This window comes from Pituophis catenifer, unplaced genomic scaffold (genome assembly GCF_029215685.1).
Source record: "Pituophis catenifer annectens isolate HBS135680 unplaced genomic scaffold, rPitCat1.0.hap2 SCAF_16, whole genome shotgun sequence".
NCBI lineage: Eukaryota > Metazoa > Chordata > Lepidosauria > Squamata > Colubridae > Pituophis > Pituophis catenifer.
This window is the reverse complement of record NW_027256896.1, coordinates 9857147-9884193: the sequence shown is the minus strand read 5'-3', so window position 1 is coordinate 9884193 and position 27047 is coordinate 9857147. Positions and strand designations below refer to the sequence as shown.

Here is a 27047-nt window from a genome sequence, read left to right as displayed (position 1 = left end):
TTGGGGCCCTAAGAAGCCCGGGCGGGCAGGCGAGGAAGGACTGGGACGGGAGGGGCAAGTAGAGGCCGGTGAGGCACCCCTCGACGTGACCACCTAGCCACACCCACCCAGCCAGTCATTAGGCAAATCATATTAGTGGTCCACGGGATTTTAAATTATGAATTTAGTGGTCTCTGAGGTCCAAAAGGTTGGGGATGCCTGAACTAGATCAAGGTGTCCATCTTAGCAACTTCAAGACTTATGGACCTCAGCTCCCAGAATTCCCCAGCCAGCTTCCCCAGGAAGGAAGGAAGGATATTATTGTAGGAAGGAAGGAAGGATACTAATAATGATGAGAGAGAGGGAGGGAGGGAGGGAGGGAGGGAGGGAGGAAAGAGGAAGGATACTAATAACGAGAGGGAGGGAGGAAGGAAGGAAAGAAGAAAGGAAGGATACTAATGATGAGAAAGGGAGGAAGGAAGGAAAGAAGGAAGGAAGGATACTAATAATGATGAGAGGGAGGGAGGGAGGGAGGAAAGAAGGAAGGATACTAATAACGAGAGGGAGGGAGGAAGGAAGGAAAGAAGAAAGGAAGGATACTAATAACGATGAGAGGGAGGGAGGGAGGAAGGAAAGAAGAAGGGAGGGAGGAAGGAAGGATACTAATAATAATGAGAGGGAGGGAGGGAAGGAAGGAAGGATACTAATAACGATGAGAGGGAGGGAGGGAGGAAGGAAAGAAGAAGGGAGGGAGGAAGGAAGGATACTAATAATAATGAGAGGGAGGGAGGGAAGGAAGGAAGGATACTAATAACGATGAGAGGGAGGGAGGGAGGAAGGAAAGAAGGGAGGGAGGAAGGAAGGATACTAATAATAATGAGAGGGAGGGAGGGAAGGAAGGAAGGAAGGATACTAATAATGATGAGAGGGAGGGAGGGAGGGAGGGAGGAAGGAAGGAAGGAAGGAAGGAAGGAAGGAAGGAAGGAAGGAAGGATATTAATAACGATGAGAGGGACGGAGGGAGGATACTAATAATGATGAGAGGGAGGAAGGAAGGAAGGAAGGAAGGAAGGAAGGAAGGAAGGAAGGAAGGAAGGAAGGATATTAATAACGATGAGAGGGACGGAGGGAGGATACTAATAATGATGAGAGGGAGGGAGGAAGGAAGGAAAGTGGAAGGGAGGGAGGAAGGAAGGATACTAATAATAATGAGAGGGAGGGAGGGAGGGAGGGAGGGAAGGAAGGAAGGAAGGAAGGAAGGAAGGAAGGAAGGAAGGAAGGAAGGAAGGAAGGAAGGAAGGGCACCCTAACCACATCATTAAACTGGTTGGGGAATTCTGGGAATTGAACTGCACACATCTCAAATTTGAAAAACCGCAAGGCAATGTGTGAAGGCTCCAACTTAATTTTCATTAGAAGAACAGAGGCCAAAAAATAAAATAAAAATGAAATCACCCGAAGGGATAATTCAGTTCCGCTGGTTTGACAAAGAACGTTTGTCAAACATTCCCTTGAATCGCAATCGAGGGGTTTTAGACGAAAAAACTTCCATTACACTTGCCAAAACATTTCAAAATTTCTGTCGGAAGTGGCTTTAAACGTAACAGCCTTTATTGTAGCCCCAATCTAGCTTTTTTTTTTTTTTTTTTTTAAAGAGTGAGCCCCTAATACATTTCTCAAAATGGAAAGTTTGGTCCAAAGAAAAGAAAACCTGGCCTTTTGTGTAATTCAGACAACTCAATAGGGGGTGGGGGTGGGGATATCACATTTCAGACCTTTTCTGGGACAATCTTAACCAGGGGTCTCCAACCTTGGCAATTTTAAGCCTGGCGAACTTCAACTCCCAGAATTCCCCAGCCAACTCTGCTTTGCTGGCTGGGGAATTCTGGGAGTTGAAGTCCGCCAGGCTTAAAGTTGCCAAGGTTGGAGACCCCTGATCTTAATACTACCTCACTTTATTTTGGATAGCATTCTTCCAGAAAGTTTGATTTGAGTTTTCTCAAGCTGGTTGTATTCTTCGGTGGAGGGAAGGTACACCTGTCTCTCTGCCTCTTCCTACGAAGCTGAGAGCCACGCCTGTTAGCAACTGGAGTTGATAGCAACCCTGCCTTCGCCCGTCAGAACAAGGAAAAAAAACTTCCTTCCTTGCCATTCAGACAATATTCTTTGGCTCCTTCCTGGATTTTGCTCCGTGCAGGCAGAGCTTCATCCTCACTGCTAGGACTCCATGGCCAAAAGTCCTGAGTACAGCGATCTCGGCACTTTCCGGGAGCAAGTTCAGTGCCTCACCAATGAAAATGTAAGTGGATGGAAAAAAAGAGAAGGGTTCAAATAAATGCTTTCCTGTCCTGTTATATTGGTGTTATAATAACCAAGGTCCAGGAAGCAGAGATAGCCAGAACAGTTTTATCCCTTTAAACCAGGGGTGAAATGTAAAATTTGTTACTACCGGTTCTGTGGACGTGGCTTGGTGGTGGTGGGGTAATGTGACTGGGTGGGCATGGCCAACATTTTTTTAAAAAAAACTTTTCAAAGCATTTTTTTCTAATGCTTTGAAAAGCCTCTGCCGATCAGGCAACTCAGCTGGGATCGTCAGAGACTTTTCAAAGCATTTTTTTTACTACCTCTTCGGCCAAGAGGTGGTTTTTTTTTTTAAATTAGATTTATATGCCACCCTTCTCTGGAGACTCAGGGCGGCTTACAATGCGTTAAGCAATAGCCTTCATACTTTTGTATATTTATACAAAGTCAGCTTATTGCCCCCACAAACTGGGTCCTCAATTTACCTACCTTAGAAAGGATGGAAGGCTGAGTCAACCTTGAGCCTTGGAGAGATTCGAACTTGCAATAATTGCAGACAGCTGAATGTTAATAACAGGCTTTTTAGTCTGTTGAGCTATCCAGGCTCCAGAAAAAATGGAGGTTGCAGAAAAAAATGCTTTGAAAAGCCTCTGATGATCCCAGCTGAGCTGCGCGATCATCAGAGGCTTTTTTTTAATTTTTAAAAGCATTTTTTCGTTGGAACCACCCGCCGCCATCGCTACCAGATCAGGTGATCCGGTCCGAACCGGGAGCATTTCACCCCTGCTTTAAACTCCCATTTCAAACAGGCTATGGCAGCTATTGTAACTAACTATAACCGTGATGGTGAACCTATGGCACGCGTCCCCGAGCCATGCCGCCTGGCACACGCGGTGTAGCATGTTCCTCTTCCGGGCTTATGATGCACATTAGGGGTGGGTTCTACATACCTTTACTACCGGCTCGCAATGGGGCCGTGTGCACAGAAGCTTCTGCGCATGCACAGAAGCGTTCTAATGACGTCGGGGTCAGTGGGTGGAGCCTCCCGCCAGTTTTACTACCTGTTCTATAGAACCGGTGCGAACTGGGGGCAACCCACCACTGGTGCGCATGTGTGCATGACGATCAGCAGGCCTTTTTGCGTTTAGCGGTGCCGGAAACTGGAAGAGCTGGTCTTCCGTTTTCTTGTGTGAGCATGCGCACCAGCCAGCTGATTGTCATGTGTGCATACGTGCCCGGAAACCTGGAAGACTAGCTGGCCAGTCCACATACAGTATGCGCGCCAGAAACTGGAAGTTCATTTTTGGGTGTGTGCATCCGTCCTGGGCAGCTCCTCTTCCAGGTTGTGGCCCTGACACTCGCGCGCTTCCTTTTTGGCACTCAGTGCCGAAAAGGTTCGCCATCTCTGATCTATAACCTTCAAAATAATTCTGCACCATTTGGGGGGGGGAGATCTATCTATCATCTGTCTGTCCATCATCTGTCTGTCTGTCTGTCTGTCTGTCTGTCTGTCTGTCTGTCTATTGTATTTTTTGGAGTATGAGATGCACCTTTTTCTCCCAAAAAAGAGGGTGGAAATCTGGGTACATCTTATACTCCGAATGTAGCCCAGCCCAGCCTCGCAAACAGAGATTTCAGAGGCTGAAAGAAGCCTCTGGAAGAAGCTTCAGAAAAAAAGCCTCAGAAACGAAACTTCAGAAAAAAAGCCTCCAAACAGAGCTTCAGAGAAAAAGCCTTTTTTTCTGAAGCTCTTTTTCGGAGGCGTTCAGAGGCAGAAAAAAAAAAGTTTTTTCTGAAAAGGAGTTTCAGAAGTTTCAGAGGTTGGGAAAAAAACAGCAAGGCACAGAGCTCACAACCAAGGAACCTGTTGCTAAAATTCACTTCTGGGAACAGCTGATTGGGGGTACACCGGGAGGCCTATTCACCTACCAATCAGCTCTTTTCTTATTTTCCTCCCCAAAAACTAAGGTGCGTCTTATACTTCGAAAAATACGGTATCTATCTATCTATCTACTCTCTTGCTCTATCATTTATCTCTTGTTCCTTCTTTCCCTTCTCTCTCTATATTCTATCTATCTATCTATCTATCTATCTATCTATCTATCTATCTATCTATCTATCTATCGCTAGCTACCTATATCTTCTCCCTAATCCCAAACCAGAGATAATCCGCTTGCCGTGTTCAAACTTGTTTTCCATTTTTCTTAAGTTTCCTCCAAACCAGCTGCCAAGCTTAAAGACAACTGTTCTAGAGTCTCAACATCTTCAGCATCAAGTTGACCCCCCCCCCCTTCTCTGTGGCAGCCCCTCAAGTAGTGGAAGACTGCTATCATGTCTCCTCTGGTCCTTCTCTTCACTAGACTAGCCATGCCTAGTTCCTGTAACCATTCTTCATATGTTTTAGCCTCCAGTCCCCGATCATCCTGGTTGTTCTTCTTTGCACTCTCTCAACATCTTCTTTATAGTGTGGTGACCAAAACTGGATGCAGTATTCTAGGTGTGGTCTTACTAAGGCTTTACAGAGTGGTATTAGTACCTCCCTTGATCTTGATTGTATCAAATTGCCTGATTATTAAAACTCTTCTCCGGGAGCAATGAATCTCCCTCTTTCCTCACTCAGGTTCAGCTGCAAGATCGAAATGAAAGGCTCTACAGCAAGGTGGGAGAATTGCAGGAGAGGCTGGGGCAACTGGCTATCTCCAAGGCGGACCTGTCCTCCAGGCTGATCCGCAGTGAAGAGGAGAAGCTCAAGGTAACAGGGGGACAAATTTGCTGCTCTGTTGAACCTGAAGAGAAGCAATAAGCATTTTGTTCTTTCCTCTTGGGTTCGAGGCACTTGATTCTTCAATAAGCCCAGATATCAGCTTTGCAAGGGTGGCCAATTTTCTGTGGAAATACTAAAAATGTCCCTCATGCAGAAGGTCACATTCAACTGTTTCTAGGGACACCTAGAACACCAGTTCTGGTTTTATAGGGGGCATATAGGGGACGAATTTGAGTGGTGCGGTGGCCTAGAGGTGGAGCTCTCGCCTCACAATCAGGAGGCTGTGAGTTCGATCCTAGGTGGAGGCAGATATTCCTTTCTCTGGGATCAATGAGAATATATCTGCTGAATATATGTAACTCAGCACTGGCAACAGGAAGGGCATCCGGCCAGTAAACATTCAGTTGCCCAGATTCCACCATGCAAGGGGTTATGGGGTCATTAAAAGGAGGCGTAGAGGACAAATTTTTGCTGCTTTTTTTCAAAGTAAGCTTGATGTATCTGTTTCCGTAGATTTCCAAAGACTTTGTCGATTTCCAGATCGAAACTAATAAAAAGAGAGAACAACATGAAGCTGAGAACTTTGAACTGAAGAATCTGGTATGTCATCTTTCGTAGGGGACTTAATTATAGCATCTTTATAAACTGATACTTGATTCCAGGGGTGGGCTTCAAAAATTTTAGCAAGGGGTTCTCTGCCCGGTTGCTGGGTGGGCGTGGCCATGGTGGGCGTGGCCTAGTCAGCCTCCTGCACCATGGGGGGGAGGGCTCTGGAGGCTTTTTTCAAGCCTCCGGGAGGACAAAAACAGCCTCCCCAGGCTCTGGAGGCTCTCTGGAGTGCGGAACCTACTACCTATTTCCAGTAGGCCCGTTTTTCACCCTCCCAGAATGTCTGCGTGTGCCCTGCACTTACCTATATCCAAAATGGGATACGGGGGGGGGGGGATGGGCAGGGCCAGCCAGGAGTGGGATTTGGGGGTTCTCTGAGCTGCACAGAATCTTAGCTAGAGGTTCTCCCGAACGCCGGCAAACCCCCAGCAGCCCACCCCTGTTTAAGATGTGTTCTACTTTCCTATTCCCATTCTTGATCCATGCTTATTTTTGACCTGCATTTCTCTCTCTCTGGATTTACTCTCCCAGATCTTGGACTTGGAGAATCGTATTCTGGAGACTGAGCTCCGTGATGAGAGGACCACTGGCGAACGTGGTGCTTTGCAGGAACGCCTGCATGCCTTGGAGAATGACCACAAAGAGCTGGGGAACGAGTACCTTGCTTTGAAGAGCAACTACCTTATATTGGACAAGGAGCATGAACAGGAAGTATGAATGGCTCATGAGTAACCCTTCACCTGCTTCAGACACTAGGCAACTATCAGGTCCCAAAAACCAAGAAAGACATGTATGTTTCTCCCAAGCAGGTTATTGTTCTTCACCTATAGACAGAATCTTGCCAAACTGAAGCAAGTTAGCACCTACATAAAGCATAGACGCTGAGAGTTACCGGTAGTAGGGAGGAGCTGTCTTCACCCTCTCATACAAACTGTCAGAACTGAGTTGTATCTTGCTCCTTTCATCCTGGGAATCCAGGAAGGAAGGGAGGAAGGAGGGAGGGAGGGAGAGAGGGACATTGATTAATAGGAAGGAAGGAAGGAAGGAAGGAAGGAAGGAAGGAAGGAAGGAAGGAAGGAAGGAAGGAAGGAAAATGTTATGAATGGATGGAAGGTAAGATGGATGGATGGATGGAACGAAGGAAGGAAGGGACATTGATAGGAAGGAAGGAAGGAAGGAAGGAAGGAAGGAAGGAAGGAAGGAAGGAAGGAAGGAAAATGTTATGAGTGGATGGAAGGTAAGATGGATGGATGGATGGAAGGAAGGAAGGGACATTGATAGGAAGGAAGGAAGGAAGGAAGGAAGGAAGGAAGGAAGGAAGGAAGGAAGGAAGGAAAAAAATGTTATGAATGGATGGATGGAAGGTAGGATGGATGGATGGATGGAAGGAAGGAAGGAAGGAAGGGACATTATAGAAAGGAAGGAAGGAAGGAAGGAAGGAAGGAAGGAAGGAAGGAAGGAAGGAAGGGACATTGATAGGAAGGAAGGTAGGAAGGAAGGAAGGTGATATGGATGGATGGAAGGAAAATGGTATGGATGGATGGATGGAAGGAAGGAAGGAAGGAAGTGGAAGAGGAAGGTGGGATGGGGAAGGGAGGAGTGGGAATGGAGAATCAAGCTCCCAAAACCAAGAAAAAATACTTTGTGGTTCTTCCAAAGAGATTTCTTTATTGTTCCTCACCCATAGACAGAATCTTGCCAAACTGAAGCAGACCATACCCCCATCAATCTTGTACTCTGGAAACAATTAGGGAGGAGCCGTCTTCAGCCTCTTTCTCTCACACAAATTATCTGAACTGAGTTGTCTCTTACTCCTCTGGAATTCACACCCTCCCTCCTGGGAATCTGGCCCACTACATTCCATCACAGCAACTTATCAAACTGGGAAGGAAGAAATCAAGGGGTCAGTGGTAGAAGTGTTGTAATTAGGACATGCCAAGCTTGATGTCCAAATCTGAAAATTTAAGTTCAAAGGCCATTTTATTGCAAAATGTCTTCATATAATTGCTGGAACAATCATGCTTGTTTTTATGCCCTAAGAGTGAGTAGTTCTAGAGTTGGGATATTTTCAGGGCCTTTAAAAGCAGAGACCAACATCTTACGAGGTAATCAAACACTGCAAGATTTAAGTAGACTCATCTGTAAAATCCTACTGTCAACTCGTAAAGCATCCCTGGCCTGCTCTCGAGTTGCCATAGGCAGGAGAGGGGGGGGGGACTGACGGAGCAGCAGCACAGCAGCCACAACCAGAAGCACATTCCACACATACCTTTCTCAAGGTTGTATCCCAGGTTACTGAAACCAGCCAGAGAGGCATGATCTCTACAGCCCTCAAAAGTGCTCTGTTGGAGAATGTGATTTATGACACACCTTGGGAGGAGGGGGGGGGGAACAGGGTCATAACTGGGGTGTAAATTATGTGGGGGCAGAGCTGACTTCACTTGGGTACTTGCTGACATGTTGCTCCTAATAAATAACTGGATTTCTTTTGAAACTTGGCTCGAGGACCATGGTTTAATTAGGGCATCCATCGGAACCGTGACACCTACATGATCTCACATGAGAACAGTGAACTCTCCAAGATTCAGTGATCTTGTGAAGTTGCAACTATTTGGGGCGGGTGGGTGAGCGGGTTGGATCACTGTATCCATCCCCTCTCTCATTTGTTAGGTCTCTAAGAATGAAGAACTGAGCAGGGAATTACTTAACTTGGTTAAGTCCAAGCAGGAGCATCCACACCATCTCCAAACCAAGAGCAAGGAGTCCCAGTCTGAAGCTGAAGAACCGTCTGCTGAAGTGAAGCGGGTGCGAACCTTGGTCCATCGCCTCTCTGCCCGCAAAGTCAAGGTATCTTCATTCTTTGTGCCTCTCTTGGTTGTGAACAAATTGTGATGTTTATCGACTTGATCTGTTCCCATGCATGCTTCGTTTCTTTTAGCCTGAAGATGTGGTGGTGGCTTCAGACCAAGAACGTCAAAAATTGGAGAAAAGTGTGAGTTGAATGGCGCAGCCACTTCATTCCCCCAAATGATGGAGTTTATAATCTAAGTCAAGGGTCTGCAACCTTAAATACTCAAAGAGCCATTTGGACCCATTTCCCACAGAAAAGAAAACACCAGGAGCCACAAAACTTGGGTGGGCATGGCCAACTCAATGTCACTCACTTCCACCAGTCACATGACCCCCCTAGCCATGCCTACCCAGCCGGTCATTAGGGCAGAGAACCAGTTGTTAAAAATCAACGGGAACTACAAAATCTTTTTGACATCTCTCCCTTCCTCCCTCCCTCTCTCCCTTCCCTCCCTCCCTCTCTCCCCTCCCTCCCTCTCTCTCCCCCCTCTCCCTCTCTCTCTGTATCTCTCTATGTCTCTCAATCCCGCTCTCTCTGTATCTCTCTGTCTCTGCCATGGCCGCTTCTCCATCCCCTGCCATCGCCCTTACCTTCTCAAGCCAGGCGAGGAGTGACTGGGAGGGGAGGGCGAGGGGCGGGGCCAGTCAGTGGTGTGATCACCTGACAGGGAGCCACAGCAGAGGGCCCAAAGAGCCGCATGAGGCTCCAGAGCCACAGGTTGCTGACCCCTGATCTAAGTGAACCAGACTGAAAATATTCAGGATGAACAGTGATGAAGACACATAGCTCTGTCTGAATGGTTGCTTTCCCCTTCAACAGTTACTTGGAAACCAAGGTCACATCACTGAAGAGATGGAAAAAATGAGAGAAATGTACAATTCCCAGCAACAGAAATTGGAGGAGAGAATGTGAGTAAGATCTCTCCATACCCGAGTCCTAATTAAACCAACTGAGAACATGTGCTTTGCAGATTTTTTATGCGCTTCTAACATTTTAGCTATCCAATTGTATTCGTTAAAAAACAGTGGAAACTGTTGTCCAAGGTAGATAGCTGGAACGATCTGTCATATGTTTCTCCTTCACCCTTTTACAGATATGGGACCGCAACATTTAAAAGCATTTTAAGAAATTCCAAGGATTGGAAACTTGCTTGTGTATTAAATCAAACCTGTAGCTAAAGGAATTTTCTTTGTTCTGGATAATCTTAGCATATCCAAGACCTTCTCTTTCTGTCCCAAAGTTGATAGATGATAGATGTTGTCATTGTTGTGATCCCTTCTTCCTTTTTAATCATATATCATCCTCTTCTTTTGGCTTGGCCTCGGAAGAAAAGCAGGAAAATATAGGTGGACATCTCAAATGCTTCACCCAACACAAGGAGGAGGAGGAGGAGGAGGAGGAGGAGGAGGAGGAGGAGGAGGAGGAGGAGGAGGAGGAGGAGGAGGAGGAGGAGAGGAGGAGGAGGCTCAAAAGTACCATAAAAAGTCAGCAATACAAGAAAAACAAGCAACAGAACTTGAGTTCAGAACCATGGAGAGCAGCCCTAGAGGTGGATTTGAGAGAGGTTATTCCAGCTCTCTCCCTTGGAATTACAGATTGAGATGCTGATCTTCCTCAACATTCTATTTCTCAAATACTACAGCTAATATCCATTTCCTGCCAACCTCTTCCAGGTCGAAAGTTGATATGATCAGTAGGCTAGAGAAAGCTCATTCATTGACTGCACAATTTGGAGTTCCATTCCTCTAACTGCAGGCTCCAAATTTGGGTTTGAAAACAGAGGAGACTGGTTTTGGGTCACGATTATTGGACAATTCTATTCCAAAGAGTTGCAAAATGAAGGAATAGGTTCAGGTTTTCATGGCAGCCATATACGTAGTTCCATATACGTAGCCATCAGGGGTGAAATGCTCCCGGTTCGGACCGGATCGCCCGATCCAGTAGCGATGGTGGCGGGTGGTTCGGAGAACCGGTAGCAAAAATCCCTCCCCACCCCCATGCCCAGCTAAGCCACACAATCATCAGAGGCTTTTTATTTTATTTTTAAAAGCATTTTTTCTACAACCTCTTTGGCCGAAAAAAATGCTTTTAAAAGTAAAAACAAAGTCTCTGCCGATCAGGCAAGTCAGCTGGGATCGTCAGAGGCTTTTAAAAGCATTTTTTTACAACCTCTTCAGCCAAAAAAATGGTTTTAAAAGTTAAAAGTTAGAGCCCTGGTAGCGCAGCAGACTAAAGCACTGTTATTAACATGAACTGCCTGCAATTACTGCAAGTTCGAATCTCACCAGGCTCAAGGTTGACTCAGCCTTCCATCCTTTCTAAGGTAGGTAAAATGAGGACCCAGATTGTGGGGGCAATAAGCTGCCTTTGTATAAAATATACAAAAGAATGAAGGCTATTGCTTAACGCATTGTAAGCCGCCCTGAGTCTCCGGAGAAGGGCGGCATATAAATAAAATAAAATAAATAAATAAATAAATAAATAAAAAAGTTGGCCATGCCCACTCAGTCATATTAACCCTCCCACCAAGCCACGCCCACAGAACCGGTAGTAACAAATTTTACATTTCACCACTGGTAGCCATATACGTATGGCAGCCATATACGTAATGTGGACCACCTCACCAAGATCATTGGAAACAAGAATGTAGCACATGTCTATGGAGATTCTCAGTCATCCAGGTCACGGCTGTCCCAAAGGTGCTTTTTCAAAAGGCAATCGGATTTTGTTTTTCCTTGAGGACGTTTCGCTTCTCATCCAAGAAGCTTCTTCAGTTCTGACTGAATGGTGGAGTATGGAAGGATAAAGCTTCTTGGATGAGAAGCGAAACGTCTTCAAGGAAAAACAAAGTCAGTCCAGTTGCCTTTTGAAAAAACACCTCTGGGACAAGAGTGTAGCATCTGTGTTCACAGGATTTCATATTTTGGCACTGCCCAGAGCTTCCCAGACACCAAACCTTGGTGCCTTGCTGACATTTGGAGGAATGAACCACACTGCTGTTTCAGTTTAAGAATAAAATAAACTTGACACAGGGAAATATATCCCTGCCTCCAAATAACAGCAAGTGCCAGAAAAGAGAGGCCTCACTAATTTCCCCTAATTGTTCTATCTCCTGTATCTGCCTAAAAGCATTAAACAGAGCTGCTGGTCCATGAAGAGCAGCTCACCAAGAATAAAGGACAAAGTGCAATATTTACTGTATTTTTCAGAGTATAAGACGCACTATTCCCTCCCCCCCCTAAAAGAGAGTGAAAATTTGGGTGCGTCTTATACACCAAATGTAGCCAAAAAAGCAAGGCACAGAGGAGGCGATCCCTGCAGCCTGGAACAGCTGATTGGGGGTATTCTGGAAGGCCGATCCACCCACCAATCAGCTGCTCGTGCTGAATCAGGCTGCAATATTGTGCTGAAGCTGACCTGGCTGTTTGCTATTTGCTGCAAGGATTGTCAGAGTTTGCAGCAGCAATGGCCTCCAGAAAGCACACACAAGTAGCTGATTCAGCAGGATTAAAAAACTTCCCTTTATATATAATATAAAGTAAATATACAATTCCAAAAGCAGGTTTTCCAACACAAGCAGAGGAGAGGAGTTTCAGTTTCAGTTTTAGTTTCAGAGATAAGCACAGCATGCACAGTTGACCTAAGTCACGCCCAGGCTCCTTGCTGTCTCCTTCCTTGTTGCTCACACAGCAAATACTGTTTCAGTTTCCAAACAGCCCTCAATTCTCTCACACACTGACAGGACGCTAGCCAGATGAATACCGACGGATGCTGGTAGGCCGAGGCAGATTTTCTTTTCTTATTTTCCTCCCCAAAAACTAAGGTGCGTCTTATACTCCGGAGTGTCTTATATTCCAAAAAATACGGGTATGTTGTTTTTGGTGTCTCCAGGATCACCATGGGCAAGGAATTGCAGGAGGCCAAGAAAGCAATTCGGCACACGCAGCATAAACTGGCAGAAGAGTCGGCGGTGAGGATCAATCGGTCCTGCTTTTTATGCAAAGGGATGGGTAACGGTATGTGAGAATGGCCTTGGGATACAGGAGGGAAAGTCAGAGACTGGAAAACCAGCATGTAAAAGGTATGTCAGCTCAGAGAAGGAGGCAGAATGTGGAGGACATTTCAGGAGGGACCCTCCCCAGTTTTCCAGAGAGTAAAAGCAAAGGAAGGGAGGGGAACTTTCAGACTAGCAAGATTCCGTTAATGGAACTGTACTATAAAGATAGTACTAGTACTATATGTTTTTAAATTGCTTTTAAATTTTATATATGTGTTTGTTTTATCTTTGGCTGTGCACCACCCTGAGTCCTTTGGGAGAAGGGCGGTATGAAATTAGATTAAATAAATAAAATAAATAAATAAATACTCAATAAAAACCATCAATGGCTTTTAGCGGAGACAAGCCGTTATTATTTTGTAAGTAGCTCAAGGCAGACAGTATCTTTAATACTCTTCCTCCTATTTTCCCCATAACCACCCTGTGAGGGGGTTGGACTAAGAGATGGACTAGCTCAAAGTCACCAAGCCGGTTTTTATACCTAAGGGGGGACTAGAAATCACCATCTCCTGGTGATTGGCCTAAAGGCACCCAGTTTGGCTTTCATGCCTAAGGCAGGACTAGAACTCACCAGCTCCTGGTGATTGGTCCATGGTCACCCAATTTTGCTTTCATGTCTAAGGCAGGACTAGAACTCACCATCTCCTGGTGATTGGCCCAAAGGCACCCAGTTTGGCTTTCATACCTAAGGCAGGACTAGAATTCACCATCTCCTGGTGATTGGCCCAAAGGCACCCAGTTTGGCTTTCATGATTAAGGTGGGACTAGAACTCACCATCTCCTGGTGATTGGTCCAAGATCACCATATGTTGCAGTTAGTCCCCTCAGCTCTTTTCTCATTCCATTCCTTCTTCCAACCTCTTTGTTTAAATTATTATTTTATATTTTTCATCCCACCTTTATTGTTTTATCCATCTAACAAAAAATATCCCAGCACTCCAGATTCAAAGGCGTAAGAGTGTTTGGGAATGTGGAGGTCCTACCTAGTCCTCATTTCCTTAAAGCAAGTTCCAATTTTGGTCGTAAATCGAGGACAACCTGTACATTTTTCTCTCCTGGGGCTACAGATATTGCTGTCCTCCCAAGGCCATCTTCAAGAGGTTGAGTCCGAGAATTCCAGGCTACAGTTACAACTCAAAGAGCTGAATGAGGAATACCGCTCACGCCTTGTTCAGTACATCACAGATCTGGCAGTAAGTATTTCTCATTGGGGGTGTGTGCGATTCCCAGGTGGTTTCCCAGCCTTTTGGGGGCATTTGTTGGGCTGTTTTCAGGCCATTTTCTGGCCTGAAAACGTCTGGAAAAATAGCCCGAAAACATCCCAAAAAACAGCCTGAAAATGGCCCGAAAAACAGCCTGAAAACGGCCCAAAAACCAGCCCAAAAAACAGCCTGAAAATGTCTGGAAAAATAGCCCAAAAACATCCCAAAAAACAGCCTGAAAATGGCCCAAAAAACAGCCTGAAAACGGCCCAAAAAACAGCCCGAAAAACAGCCTGAAAACAGCCTGAAAAACAGCCTGAAAACAGCCCAAAAAACAGCCTGAAAATGGCCCGAAAAACAGCCCGAAAAACAGCCTGAAAATGGCCTGAAAAGCAGCCTGAAAACGTCCCCCAAAACAGCCTGAAAATGGCCCCCCAAACAGCCTGAAAACGGCCCAAAAAACAGCCTGAAAAACAACCTGAAAACTGCCCAAAAAACAGCCTGAAAACGGCCCAAAAAACAGCCCAAAAACCAGCCTGAAAACGTCTGGAAAAATAGCCCGAAAACATCCCAAAAAACAGCCTGAAAACATCTCGAAAACAGCCTGAAAATGGCCTGAAAAGCAGCCTGAAAACAGCCCAAAAAACAGTCCAAAAACAGCCTGAAAAACAGCCAAAAAACAGGCATGAGCGCACCGGCCAATTGGTCTTCAGGTTTCCAGCGCTCCGGCACATGCACATGTACACACATGCATGGCATTGCACACACATTCCGGTTTGGCCACTCGGTGCCGAAAAGGTTCACCATCAGTGGTGGGATTCAAGTAATTTAACAACCAGTTTTCTGCCCTAATGATTTCTTCCAACAACCAGTTTTCCAAACTGCTCAGAAAGTTAACAACCGGTTCTCCCGAAGTGGTGCGAACCGGCTGAATCCTACCTCTGTTCGCCATCACTGTCTTATACTTTCCTTTGTACTGACATACGCATTCCACGGTTTCACTTCCCTGTTCTTTCTTACTGACCGTCACTTTCCGTAAACACCCGTGTACATTTGAAGCTTTCAGCCATTTGGTACTTTCAGTTCCTTATTTCCCCCAGTTTCATTCTTCCTATTCCAAATGTATCAGTGACCTGATAGGTCAGTAAGCAGTTAATGCTAGAGTGCCCCATTCTCTAGTCTCACCAAATGTATTTGTATTTCAAGGAATACACCGATAGTACATCGTCAACGGCTAAAAGGGAACCCACTCAAATGAAGCGTTTTGTGGGCAACATGTTGAAAGACATCCGGGCTTCCTATAAATCTCGGGAGGAACAGCTGGCGAGAGCTGCTCGCGGTTACAAGAAGCGCATGCAGAATTTGGTCAAGAAGCATGAGGGTCTACTCATTGCCTACAGGTAAGAGAAGGGGCCAAGGTGGAGGACAGAAAACCCTAAAACCTAGACTGAGACCCAGAAGAGCCTTGGTGGCGCAGCAGATTAAAGTGCTGTTAAGTAACACCAGCTGCCTGCAATTACTGCGAGTTTGAATCTCACCAGGCTCAAGGTTGACTCAGCCTTCCATCCTTTCGAGGTAGGTAAAATGAGGACCCGGATTGTGGAGGCAATAAGCTGACTTTGTATAAAAAAGAACACCGCTTTTGCGGGGGGGACGAAAGCCCTACTAAGCAGGTATATACAAAAGTATGAAGGCTATTGCTTAACGCATTGTAAGCCGCCCTGAGTCTCCGGAAAAGGGCGGCATATAAATTGAACCAATAAATAAATAAATAAATAAGATGTTACATCTTCTAAAATACCTGGCTCTGCAGAGTCCTTGGTACTCTCTGAGCTTAGTAGTTTGCTTACAGACATTTTATTACCCAACTAGCTAACATCATCAGTGCTAGTATGGGGCTTGCTCCAGGGGTGGGTTTCAAATTTTGTTACTACCGGTTCTGTGGGCGTGGCTTGGTGGGCATGGCAGGGGAAAGATACTGTAAAATCTCCATTCCCACGCCACTCCAGGGGAAGGTTACTGCAAAATCCCCATTTCCTCCCAATCAGCTGGGACTTGGGAGGCAGAGAATAGATGGGGGCGGGGCCAGTCAGAATTTTTACTACCGGTTCTCTGAACTACTCAAAATTTCCGCTACCGGTTCTCCAGGACCTGCTGAATAGCTCCCCTGTTTAATAACCTTTCTGGTACTGTCTTATGATCCTTATAGCCGAGACTGTAGATCTGGGGTCAATGACATGTTTGATTGGTGATAGGATACAACGTGAACAAATCCGGTTGCTGAGCTCTCACGATCTGGATCCTGGCCCACCGGAGCACTATTTCTCCATCACGGACGCTGAACTGCTGACCAACACCTCGCAAGAGTTAAATCGGTTGCGGGAAGACAAAGCCAATCTGGAGGGACAACTCTATGAGTTGCAGATGAAGGTGAGTCCACAACGTACTTTTCCCTGGAAGGGGATCTTATGAGGCTGGGGAGGTCAATCCTTGAATTGACCTATCCTTCAATACATTCAACATTAGGAATGGGCAGAATAAACATAAAGGAATAATTGAGAATAGAGCTGGAAGAGACCTTGGAAGTCTTCTAGTCCAATCCTTGCTCCAGCAGGAGGCCCTATACCAGTAAGGGTTAACCTTTTTGCCGTCGCGTGCCAAAAGAGGGGGGGCGCGGGGTGGGGTGTCGCATGCGCATATGCCCACACCGATAATTCAATGCCCCCATGGTCTGGCAAACGTTTTGTATGCCCTAGTTAGCAATGCAATGTTCCCGGAGAAGAAGCTTTGCTTCTTTTGTCTTCTCTTTTTTTTTTTCTTTGCCTTCTCTTTTTAATTTATCAATCTAGTCCACTGTCTTGGGACTTCCCGAAGATCTTCTATCTAAATACTAACCAGGTTTAGCCCTACATCACGTTCTGACCTCAGCCAAGGTCAACCACAGGCGGCCACCTGCTGCCAACCATTTTTCAAGTTGTGCTCTGCGCTTCGAGTCGAAAGTTTAAATTGCTTTGGACAAAAGCGCCAACTCATTAAAACACCCATGTCTGTAACCAGTGGTGGGTTCCTCCCGGTTCGGCTGAGCCGGTAGCGGTGACGATATGACGTCAACGAACCGGTTCTCTTTGTTCGGGAGCTGGGTCCTCCCACCCCCCGCATTATTCTTATCTTTTATTTGGCCCCACCCCCAATCTATTCGCTGCCTCCCGAGTCCCAGCTGATCGGCTAGAAGGAAAAAAACTGTTTAAACTCTTGCCGCGGGGCTTCAAAGGGCCGCCCTATAGCTGATTAGTGTTAAAAGGCAGTGTGGTGGTAGACCAGAGCGCTCAAAAAACAAGACCGGTGCCTCCAAAAACAAATGGGTAGACCGGTGCCTCCAAAAACAAATGGGTAGACTGGTGCCTCCAAAAACAAATGGGTAGACCGGAACGCTTCAAGAACAAATGGGTGGACCGGTGCCTCCTAAAACAAATGAGTAGACCGGTGCCTCCAAAAACAAATGAGTAGACCGGTGCCTCCAAAAACAAATGAGTAGACCGGTACAGCTCTGTAAGCAGTTAAAAGCCTGGTAGACCAGTACCTCTGCTAAATCCTAAAGAACTGTCACCTGACCATCAAGCCACGCCCACAAAACTGGTAGTAAAAAATTTTAGAACCCACCCGTCTGTAACTAAGTTCACAGGGCTGCTTTAATGAATCACCTTGTTTTTCAGAGGTGGGATTCACTTACCTTCCCTACCGGTTCGCAAATGTGAGCGCACGGGACACTCCGTGCATGTACTTTGCTCACGCGCACGGCTTGCACGCATGCGCACGGCATCAAAATGTGCAGAAATAGGACGGCATAAAGACCGTTTGGGCGAACCGGTTCAAACCAGTAGAATACCACCTCTGCAGTACGTGAAACCCATCCCTGGCCAGTCCCTGCCTCACTCGGTCTCAACCCAACTCACCTCACAGGGTGACTTTGAGGGAAACAGCAGGGGAGATCACTGTGTCACATCTTCAGTTGTAATAAAATAAAGGCAGGACATCCATCTAATCACAAATTCATTGTTTTTTTCCCCCCTGTTTCTGTTGTTTTAGGTAAAACTAAATGAAAAAACGATCTCTGGAACGTCTTCTCAGTGAGTACGTCTCCCTCTCCATGGGGCTCCTATGAATTCAAATCTTTATTACAGATTCAGAGAGAAAAGAGCCTTGGTAGTACAGTGGTCTAAGGCACCCTGTTATTAAGCTGGTTATTAAGACCAGATGCCTGCAATTACTGCAGGTTCGAATCTCGCCAAGGCTCAAGGTTAACTCAGCCTTCCATCCTTTCTAAGGTAGGTGAATTGAGGACCCAGTTTGTGGGGGCAATAAGCTGACTTTGTATAAATATACAAAAGAATGAAGGCTATTGCTTAACGCATTGTAAGCCGCCCTGAGTCTCCGGAGAAGGGCGGCATATAAATCAAATTAAAAAAACAAAACAAAACTGAAAAACCGAACAGCTAAGATAACATTAATCAAAAGTAATACAGGCAGTCCCCCACTTACGACCTCAACGGGAGCCCAAAGTTTCTGTTGCTAAGCAGGACAGGTGTTAAGTGAATTTTGTCCCGTTTTACGACCTTTCTTGCCACAGTCATTAAGGGAATCCCTGCAGTAGTTAAGCTAATAACCCGGTCGTGAAGTGAATCTGTCTTTCCCGTTGACTATGATTGTCAGAAGGTCTCAAAACGGGGATCACATGACACTGACAACTGTCACAAGTACCAGCCAGGTGCCAAGCCTCCAAATTTTGATCACGTGATCACGGGGAATGCCACGAAGGTCGCAAACGGGGAAAACAGTCAGGAGTCACTTTTTCTTTGCTGTTGTAACTTGGAATGGTCGCTAGATGAATGGTTGTAAGTCGAGGAGGCAGCAGGGGGGGCGTGTTCTCATGGAGCCAGCCTACCCCATGGTTATGCCGCTCAGAATAAGAGTTGGAAGGGACCTTGTAGGTCATCTAGTCCAACCCCCCACCCAAGCAGGAGATCCTACACCATTTCTGACAGATGGCAGTCCGGTCTCTTCTTGAAAGCTTCCAGTGATGAAGTTCCCACAACTTCTGAAGGCAACTTCTCTTCCATCGGTTGACTGTTCTCACTGTCAGAAAATTCCTCCTTATTTCCAGGTTGAATCTCTCCATGATCAGTTTCCATCCATTCTTCCTTGTCTGGCCTTCAGGTGCTTTGGAAAATGGCTTGATCCCCTTCCTCCTCTCTGTGGCAGCCCCTCAAATACTGGAAGACTGCCATCATGTCTCCCTTGGTCCTTCTCTTCACTAGACTAGCCATGCCCAGTTCCTGCAACCGTTCATCGTATGTTTTAGCCTCCAATCCCCTAATCATCCTGGTTGCTCTTTTCTGCACTCTTTCTAGAGCAGGGGGTCCCAACCTTTTCCATATCCTGCAGCCCTAAAACACTTCTGATATATTCTCGCACCCCTTACAAAAATAAATAATTATATGCATATAATTATGCACATACGCTATCATTTTGAAAATTTTAAACCCAAGTTTTTGCACCCCCTGGAATATTGTCTTGCCCCCCCACCCTCACCCCCCCAGGTTGGGAACTCCTGTTGTAGAGTCTCAGTGAGGGGCCCCCGTGTCCCCCCACAGCCATGTTTTGACCCCTTTGCGGAAGGCCAAAAGATTGGGGGGCTTTCCTCAACTCGGAAGGCAAGACGTTCCACAATATTTATCACGTTTTGCAAAAAGGGAGCAGACCCAAAGCCCACACACACACACACACACACACACACACACACACACACACACACAAAATAATTAAAAAAATACCAGTGGTGGAATTCAATTTTTTTTACTACCGGTTCTGTGAGCGTAGCTTGGTGGGTGTGGTAGGGGAAGGATACTGCAAAATCTCCATTGCCTCCCCACTCCAGGGGAAGGATACTGCAAAATCTCCATTCCCACCCCACTCCAGGGGAAGGATACTGCAAAATCCCCATTCCCTCCCCACTACTGGGGGAAGGATATTGCAAAATCCCCATTCCCTTCCTACTCCTGGGGGGAAGGATACTGCAAAATCCCCATTCCCACCAGGAATGAAATCCAGCAGGTTCTGACAGGTTCTGGAGAACCGGTAGTGGAAATTTTGAGTAGTTCGGAGAACCGGCAAATACCACCTCTGGCTGGCCTCAGATTGGGGTGGGAATGGAGATTTTGCAATATCCTTCCTCTGGAGTGGGGAGGGCATGGGGATTTTGCAGTATCCTTCCCCTGGAGTGGGGTGGGAATGGGGATTTTGCAGTATCCTTCCTCTGGAGTGGGGAGGGCATGGGGATTTTGCAGTATCCTTCCCCTGGAGTGGGGTGGGAATGGGGATTTTGCAGTATTCTTCCCCTGGAGTGGGGAGGGAATGGGGATTTTGCAGTATCCTTCCCCTGGAGTGGGGAGGGAATGGGAATTTTGCAGTATCCTTCCCCTGCCATGCCCACCAAGCCACGCCCACAGAACCAGTAGTAAAAAAATGTGGATTTCACCACTGATTCCCACCCCACTCAAGGGGAAGGATACTGCAAACTCTCCATTCCCACCCCACTCTGGTGCCAGCCAGAGGTGGTATTTACCGGTTCTCCGAACTATTCAAAATTTCCACTACCGGTTCTCCAGAACTTGTCAGAACCTGCTGAATTTCACCCCTGAAAAAAAAAAAACAACCCTTTCAAACTCGCATATAGAAAGACGGCGCATGCAAGCGGAAACCTAAGAAGGCGCCCTGCCTTGAAGCATTTATCTATCGATCCTCTTTCCTAAACCACAGAGCATGAAGCATTTTCAATGGAAGCATTCACAATTAAGCCCCGGCTACATCATTAAAACGCCCGGGAAACAAAAGTGCTTCTCACATTCACAAAACGGGCACAGGCCGAACACCAAAAGGGGGAAGGGAAGCCCCAAGCTTGTACATGATTAATGCTTTATTTTGCTTATCTGGCCAAAAAAAAAAAGGCTGTTTGAGAGGCCTAACGCTAAACGCCAACCTAAAATAAAATTTAAAGGGCTGATTGGTGCAAACACCACCAATTTATTTGCTTTTATAAACAGGCATTTCCAAGCCCAGACCTGGCTGTTAAAAAAATGTCGATCTCTCTTTCTTTTAAATTGCTGAAAAAAGAGAGATGGAGAATTCCTGGCGGCAACGGACAACCCTCCAGAGGGAGCTCTGGGTATCCCAAATCCGTGTGTCCCCCCTCCTCCGAACATGTAAATTGGAGCACAATGCATTCCTCCGTTCATTCCATTCTTTTATTACAGTCAGAATTCTCCAAACATCAAAAGTGACCTATATTTTACTTATGCGAGACTCGGACCAACTCGGCCAAACTTTCCCACGGCTCGCTCGCATATTTCCCCACGATGAGATCACCTAGCCTCAACACCCCGCAAGTGAAGTGAGGGGATTTGCTCCCTGAAGGACAAAAAAAAACACACCCCTCCAGAATAAAAGATGGGCGAAGGTCAAGAGATGGTGGGGCCTCCTTCCCAGCATTTCTCACCTCCATTTTTTATAAAGAGAAGGCTTCTTTTGTGCAAAAACCGGGTTTGTACCCAGTTTGGCTCAATCTCGGGATGTTTAAAGGTAAAGGTAAAGGTTCCCCTCGCACATATGTGCTAGTCGTTCCCGACTCTAGGGGGCGGTGCTCATCTCCGTTTCAAAGCCGAAGAGCCAGCGCTGTCCGAAGACGTCTCCGTGGTCATGTGGCCGGCATGACTCAACGCCAAAGGCGCACAGAACGCTGTTACCTTCCCATCAAAAATGGTCCCTATTTTTCTACTTGCATTTTTTATTACCTGCTTTCAAACTGCTAGGTTGGCAGAAGCTGGGACAAGTGACGGGAGCTCACCCCGTTATGCGGCACTAGGGATTCGAACCGCTGAACTGCCGACCTTTCGATCGACAAGCTGAGCGTCTTAGCCACTGAGCCAAATTTGGGGTTGCTGACAGAATTGGTGAGGCAGTTTTCTTGCAGACATTTCATTACCCAACTAGGTAACATCATCAGTGCTACAAGGGAGAGGGCTTTGCCTTAGGCAGTGGGAGAGCGATGAACCCATCAGCTTGATATCGGCCCTTCCTTTCTTCCTCCCTTCCCTTCCCCTTCCACCATTACTCCTTCTCTCCTTCCCTCCCTTCTTTTCCAGTCTTCCTTCATTCCTCCCTCCTCCCTCATTTCCAGGTTTATTAGTACCACAGCTCCCTTCAGACAGCAGACGGTTGTTATCCAGTGCATAAGGATTGTAAGAGATCCTGGTTACCACAGGTCTTCTCCAGGGATAAGGTCAGGGGTGAAATCCAGCAGGTTCTGGAGACCTGGTAGCGGAAATTTTGAGTAGTTCAGAGAACTGGCAGATACCACCTTTGGCTGGCCCCAGAGTGGGGTGGGAATGAAGATTTTGCAGTATCTTTCCCCCAGGAGTGGGGAGGGAATAGGGATTTTGCTCTATCCTTCCCCTGCCACACTCACCAAGCCACGTCCACAGAACCAGTAGTAAAAAAATTTGGATTTCATCACTGGATAAGGCTGTGGTTTTGGAGACATCTGAGCTTGAATGTGAAATCCAGACATCATCATCATCATCTTCTTTTAACGACCCCATAATCCCTTGCGGGGTGGAGTCTGGGCAACTGAATGGAGCTAGCAGTGTGTTTACTGGCCGGATGCCCTTCCTGTTGCCAATGCGGAGTTTTGTATAGCAGATATATTCACATTCTGCCCAGAAAGAGAAATATCTGCCTCTACCTAGGATCAAACTCACAATCTCCTGATTGTGAGGCGAGAGCTCCACCTCTAGGCCACACCACCCATGTGGAACCCAGGCCTGCAAAGCAGATACTCTATTGCAGAGCCAATTTAGTAGGCATCTCCCCATCACAACTCCTTCTCCTTGCTGTTCATTGCTGTCTTCTTCCTCCTCTTTTCATTCATCAGACCTTTGTCTAGGCTGCAGATTTTCCTCCCGTCTCTCAAGGTTATTCTCACAGCCCTTTATCCTGGCTGTTTCAATATCTTTACCTAGATCAGTTACATATCAAGTAGCTGCAAGTAACCTAATCAAGTAACCTTGGCGAATGTTAAAGCTGGTTGACTGATAGCAGTGTTCCAATATTTGAGGGGCTGCCTCAGAGAGGAGGTAGTCAAGCTATTTTCCAAAGCACCTGAAGCCCAGACAAGGAATAATGGATGGAAACCAGTCAAGGAGAGATTCAACTTGGAAATAAGGAGGAATTTTCTGACAGTGAGAACAATCAACCAATGGAACAGACGTTGCCTTCAGAAGTTGTGGGAGCTTCATCCCTGGAAGCTTTCAAGAAGAGACTGGACTGCCATCTGTTAGAAATGGTGTAGGATCTCCTGCTTGGGCAGTGGGTTGGACTAGATGACCTACAAGGTCCCTTCCAATTCAGTTAATCTGTTTGGTTAGTTCAGGGGTCAGCAACCCGTGGCTCTGGAGCCGCATGTGGCTCTTTCATCCCTCTGCTGCAGCTCCTTCTCGCCAGTCGGCTCCACAATTGATAGGGCTTTCGCTTAGGAGAGGCAGAGGAAAAAGGATGCCGTGCTAGGAGACTCTATGGTGGGGGAACCGGACTTCTGGTCAGCTCCAGAATTGAACGGGGGCTTCCGGTTAGGCCCTTTGTGGCTCTTTGAGTGTAAGGTTGCCAACCCCTGGGTTAGTTAATGGCTTAATGTTTTGAGAAATGCGTGAATTCAGTAGTCAAGGTAAAAGGGTTATCCATGCACAGCCCCGACAGCGTAACAATGGTGCCTCTTTTTAATTCACAGTGTCCTGCCTCTCCCTGTGCCTACTCTGTTGGAGGGCGAGGGCTGGGCTGAACTCAGGAAGCAGCTACGGGAATTTACCCACACTACTCAAGTAAGTAAAACTCTCCAAGAATGTGGCATGTCCATCAACAAAAGGACTGAGGCGTGCATTTTTCCAAGTCCCCCTATTGATTGATGAGATATTGGTACAAGAGAAAGACCTTGGGAGACCCGTCAATGAGATTTTGCATAGGGAACAATCAGATAAGAGACAGCATAGCCCACAGATGGATAGCGGGTGGGTCAAAAGACTCAGAAGGGACCCTCCCTTAGTTACTTGGGCTGTGAAGAAGATGGGGGGGGCGGTGGAGGATTGTACTTTCAAACTAGCAAGATTCTGTTAATATAAGTTTACAATAAAGTAGAGTCAGTTTACCTATCTTATAAGTCTCAATGTATAATTTTCTTCCACTTTATCGCTAAAGGGTAATCTTGGAAGCTGGATGCTGTTTTCCCTTCCTTCCCTCTTATACCAGAGTCAATCCTGAGTTTCTTTCTTATTCTCTGAGTTATTTTCCCATCGATTGCTACATGATATTTCCTTCGAGACCATCTCTGTACTTGTAACAAACTGTGAGAATAACCTTAAGGAAGAGCCACTTGTCAAAGCAGAAGGCAGATAAGAGAAGTCTGAGTCCCGAAACAGAAAAGTAATTCGAGAAAACGTCTCCGATTTTATCATCCCTCCCTAGTTCTCATTCTACATTAAATTGTTTATTTATTTATCTAGTTATTAGATTTATTGTCTTGCACCCTTTACGCATGACAGGAGAGAAATTTGAACACCTTTTATATGTGCTGTTTCCGACGTATCCTTGGCATTACCTGGCATGACAAAGTTCCAAATAGCGCAGTCTTGGAATGTGCTGGAATTTCTAGCATGCGTACACTATTGAAACAATGACGTCTACACTGGCTTGGGCATGTCGTGAGAATGGCTGATGGTCGGATTCCGAAAGATCTCCTGTATGGAGAACTAGTGCAGGGAAAGCGCCTTAGAGGGAGACCACAGCTGCGATATAAGGATATCTGCAAGAGGGACCTAAAGGCCTTGGGAATGGACATTAACGACTGGGAAACCTTGACCTCTGATCGTTCAGCCTGGAGGCTAAAGTCACAGCACGGTCGTCTCCAATTCGAAGAGACACTTGGTCGGCAGGCCGAGGCAAAGAGGCAGTCCCGGAACCAGCAAAATCTGGGGGCTGGGCAGGGGACAGAATATATCTGCCTTCAGTGTGGAAGGGATTGCCACTCTTGGATCACACCAGATGCTGTTTTAGGACCTCTTTCCATAGTCCCGTGATAGCGAACCTATGGCACATGTGCCACAGGTGGCATGCGGAGCCATATCAGTGGGCACAGGAGCTCAGCATCTTCTGGGCCACCCAGAAGTAGGGAAATAGGCTGTTTCCTGCCTCCGGAAGGCCTGGAATGTGGGGTGTGGGGTGTGGAAGGCCCATTTTTTGCTCTCCCCAGGCTCCAGAGCCTCTAGGAGCCTAGGGAGGGCGAAAACGGCCTTCCCCACCCCCCAGAAGCCATCCGGAGGCCGGAAATGGCCCGCTTGCCGTTGGGACTGGAAGTTGGCAAACGGGCCATTTCCGGCCTCTGGGGGGTATGGGAAAGGCTGTTTTTGCCCTCCCCAGGCTCCTAGAGAAGCTCTGGAGCCTGGGGAGAGCAAAAAATGGGCCTACCGGGGCCACTGTGCCATTTCATGCCAAAAGCGTGGGGAGCGTGGGGGTGGGGGGATGTCGCACACTCGTGGGGCAGGGCGCATAGAATTATGGGTATGGGCATGAACGTGCAACCCCCCACGTTCCCCCTGCTTTTGGCATGCAATGGCAAAAACATTAGCCATCACTGCCATAGTCTTTTGAGACTGAAGGTTGCCAAAAAGATTTATTTGCCAGCCATCTCGCCTCGAGGTGACTCTTTAGGATAAAAACAAGGAGGAAAGAGGCACACTCAGAGTTTCAAGAATCTGCAACTCTATAATAAAAGTAGGTTTAGTATTTACAACTGGGGTTCAAGTCTACTGTACTGTGAAGAGCCGAGAGTTCTCCTCTACAGGCATTTGGTTATTGGTCATCCTTCATGATCTCTGCTTCCCTTCCCACGACTTCAGGTGGAACTGGAAAGGGAGAGAAGCCAGCTGCTGGCCCGGGCGATGGTAGCAGAAGAGCAGGTGGTTGAACTGCAGGAATATGTGGACAAACACCTGGTGAGGTGAGACCAAAGGCAAAACTTCTCTTTGGGTCTATAGCAGGGGTGTCAAACTCAAGGCCAGCGGGCTGTTCTCCGGCCTGCGGAGTGATTAAATCCAGCCCATGGAGCTGGCCCGGGTACTTACAAGACCGTCTTCTGCCACCGGTAGCCTCCCACCGACCAGTACGCTCCCACAGAGAGGGCCTCTTCAGGGTGCCGTCGGCCAGACAATGCCGGCTGGCGGCCCCCAGGGGGAGAGCATTCTCTGTGGGGGCACCTACCCTCTGGAACGAGTTGCCCCCAGAGATACGGCGGATCCCTGACCTTCGTGCTTTCCGAACTGCCCTAAAGACGTTTTTGTTTCATCAAGCCGGGCTGGCCTGACCTACTCTTTTTAAAAAGAATTGTTTTTAAAAAATTAGGGGTTTTAATATAGGGTTTTTTAGCTATGGGCCAAATTGATTTAATTGGATTTTAATATTGTTTTAAATTTTGTATCTGTGTATTTTATTTGCTGGCTGTTCACCGCCCCGAGTCCCTCGGGAGAGGGGGCGGTATATAAATATAATGAAATAAATAATTAATAAATAAATATCAAAGGACCGGCCTGCTGGAGGCCAAAAACAGGCCGTGGGGGGCCCCGGTACGGCCTGTTTTTGGCTGGCAGAGTACTGCAGGAGGCAATGGAGGGCAAAAATGAGGCAGAGGAGGCTGTGTGCAGCGCCCCCCCGGTGCCCCATTTTGGCTGGCAGGGTGCTGCAGGAGGCATCCGTTCCATCTCCCCCCACTCTCTGCCCCCCCACTCCACCGCAAACTACAATGCTGATCTGGCCCTCGAAGCCAGCATTGTCAGTCTTCATCCTGAGCTTTCAAAAATTCCAAGATGAAAGCTTCAGGTCTCTCTGGTTCCCAAACGCTGAAGGATGACACAGGTTAAACCTCTCCCAGGTGAGTTCATTTATTTGCCTGTCTCCTACCCTCTTTGGTCTCCTTATGTTTCGCACTGGAAGCTGCTGGATAACCTGGATTCTCTCAGTAGAAGTAAGTACCCATGATCTCCTCTTTGCTTCCATTGCAGATACAAGCAGGAGATTGTGAGAATGCGCAGACTCCTAGGAGCAGACGGATCCCAAGCATTGACTGCTGAAGCACCTGAGTTTCCAGTATTTTTGATGTCCCAAAGGAACCTCAGCAAGGAAATGTAG

At 46.9% G+C, this 27047-nt stretch overlaps 1 protein-coding gene across 1 annotated transcript; it reads left to right on the top strand.

Annotated features, from left to right (window-relative positions):
* The first annotated feature begins 2206 nt into the window (after nt 1–2206).
* On the top strand, nt 2207–27047 carry CCDC78 (coiled-coil domain containing 78). Its single transcript, XM_070955313.1, has 15 exons — nt 2207–2278; nt 4901–5032; nt 5558–5644; nt 6185–6364; nt 8324–8500; nt 8592–8645; nt 9324–9412; nt 12396–12474; nt 13629–13754; nt 14970–15163; nt 16019–16193; nt 17850–17890; nt 23602–23692; nt 25763–25863; nt 26921–27047. The coding sequence occupies exons 1-15, from the start codon at nt 2207–2209 to the stop codon at nt 27045–27047; spliced, it is 1725 nt and encodes a 574-aa protein (XP_070811414.1).

Coding starts and splice junctions, on each gene's coding strand:
- CCDC78 (XM_070955313.1), top strand. CDS start 2,207: ATGGCCAAAAGTCCTGAGTACAGCGATCTCGGCACTTTCCGGGAGCAA. Junction 5,645..6,184: donor ACTTTGAACTGAAGAATCTG/GTATGTCATCTT, acceptor TTACTCTCCCAG/ATCTTGGACTTGGAGAATCG. Junction 8,646..9,323: donor GTCAAAAATTGGAGAAAAGT/GTGAGTTGAATG, acceptor CCCCTTCAACAG/TTACTTGGAAACCAAGGTCA.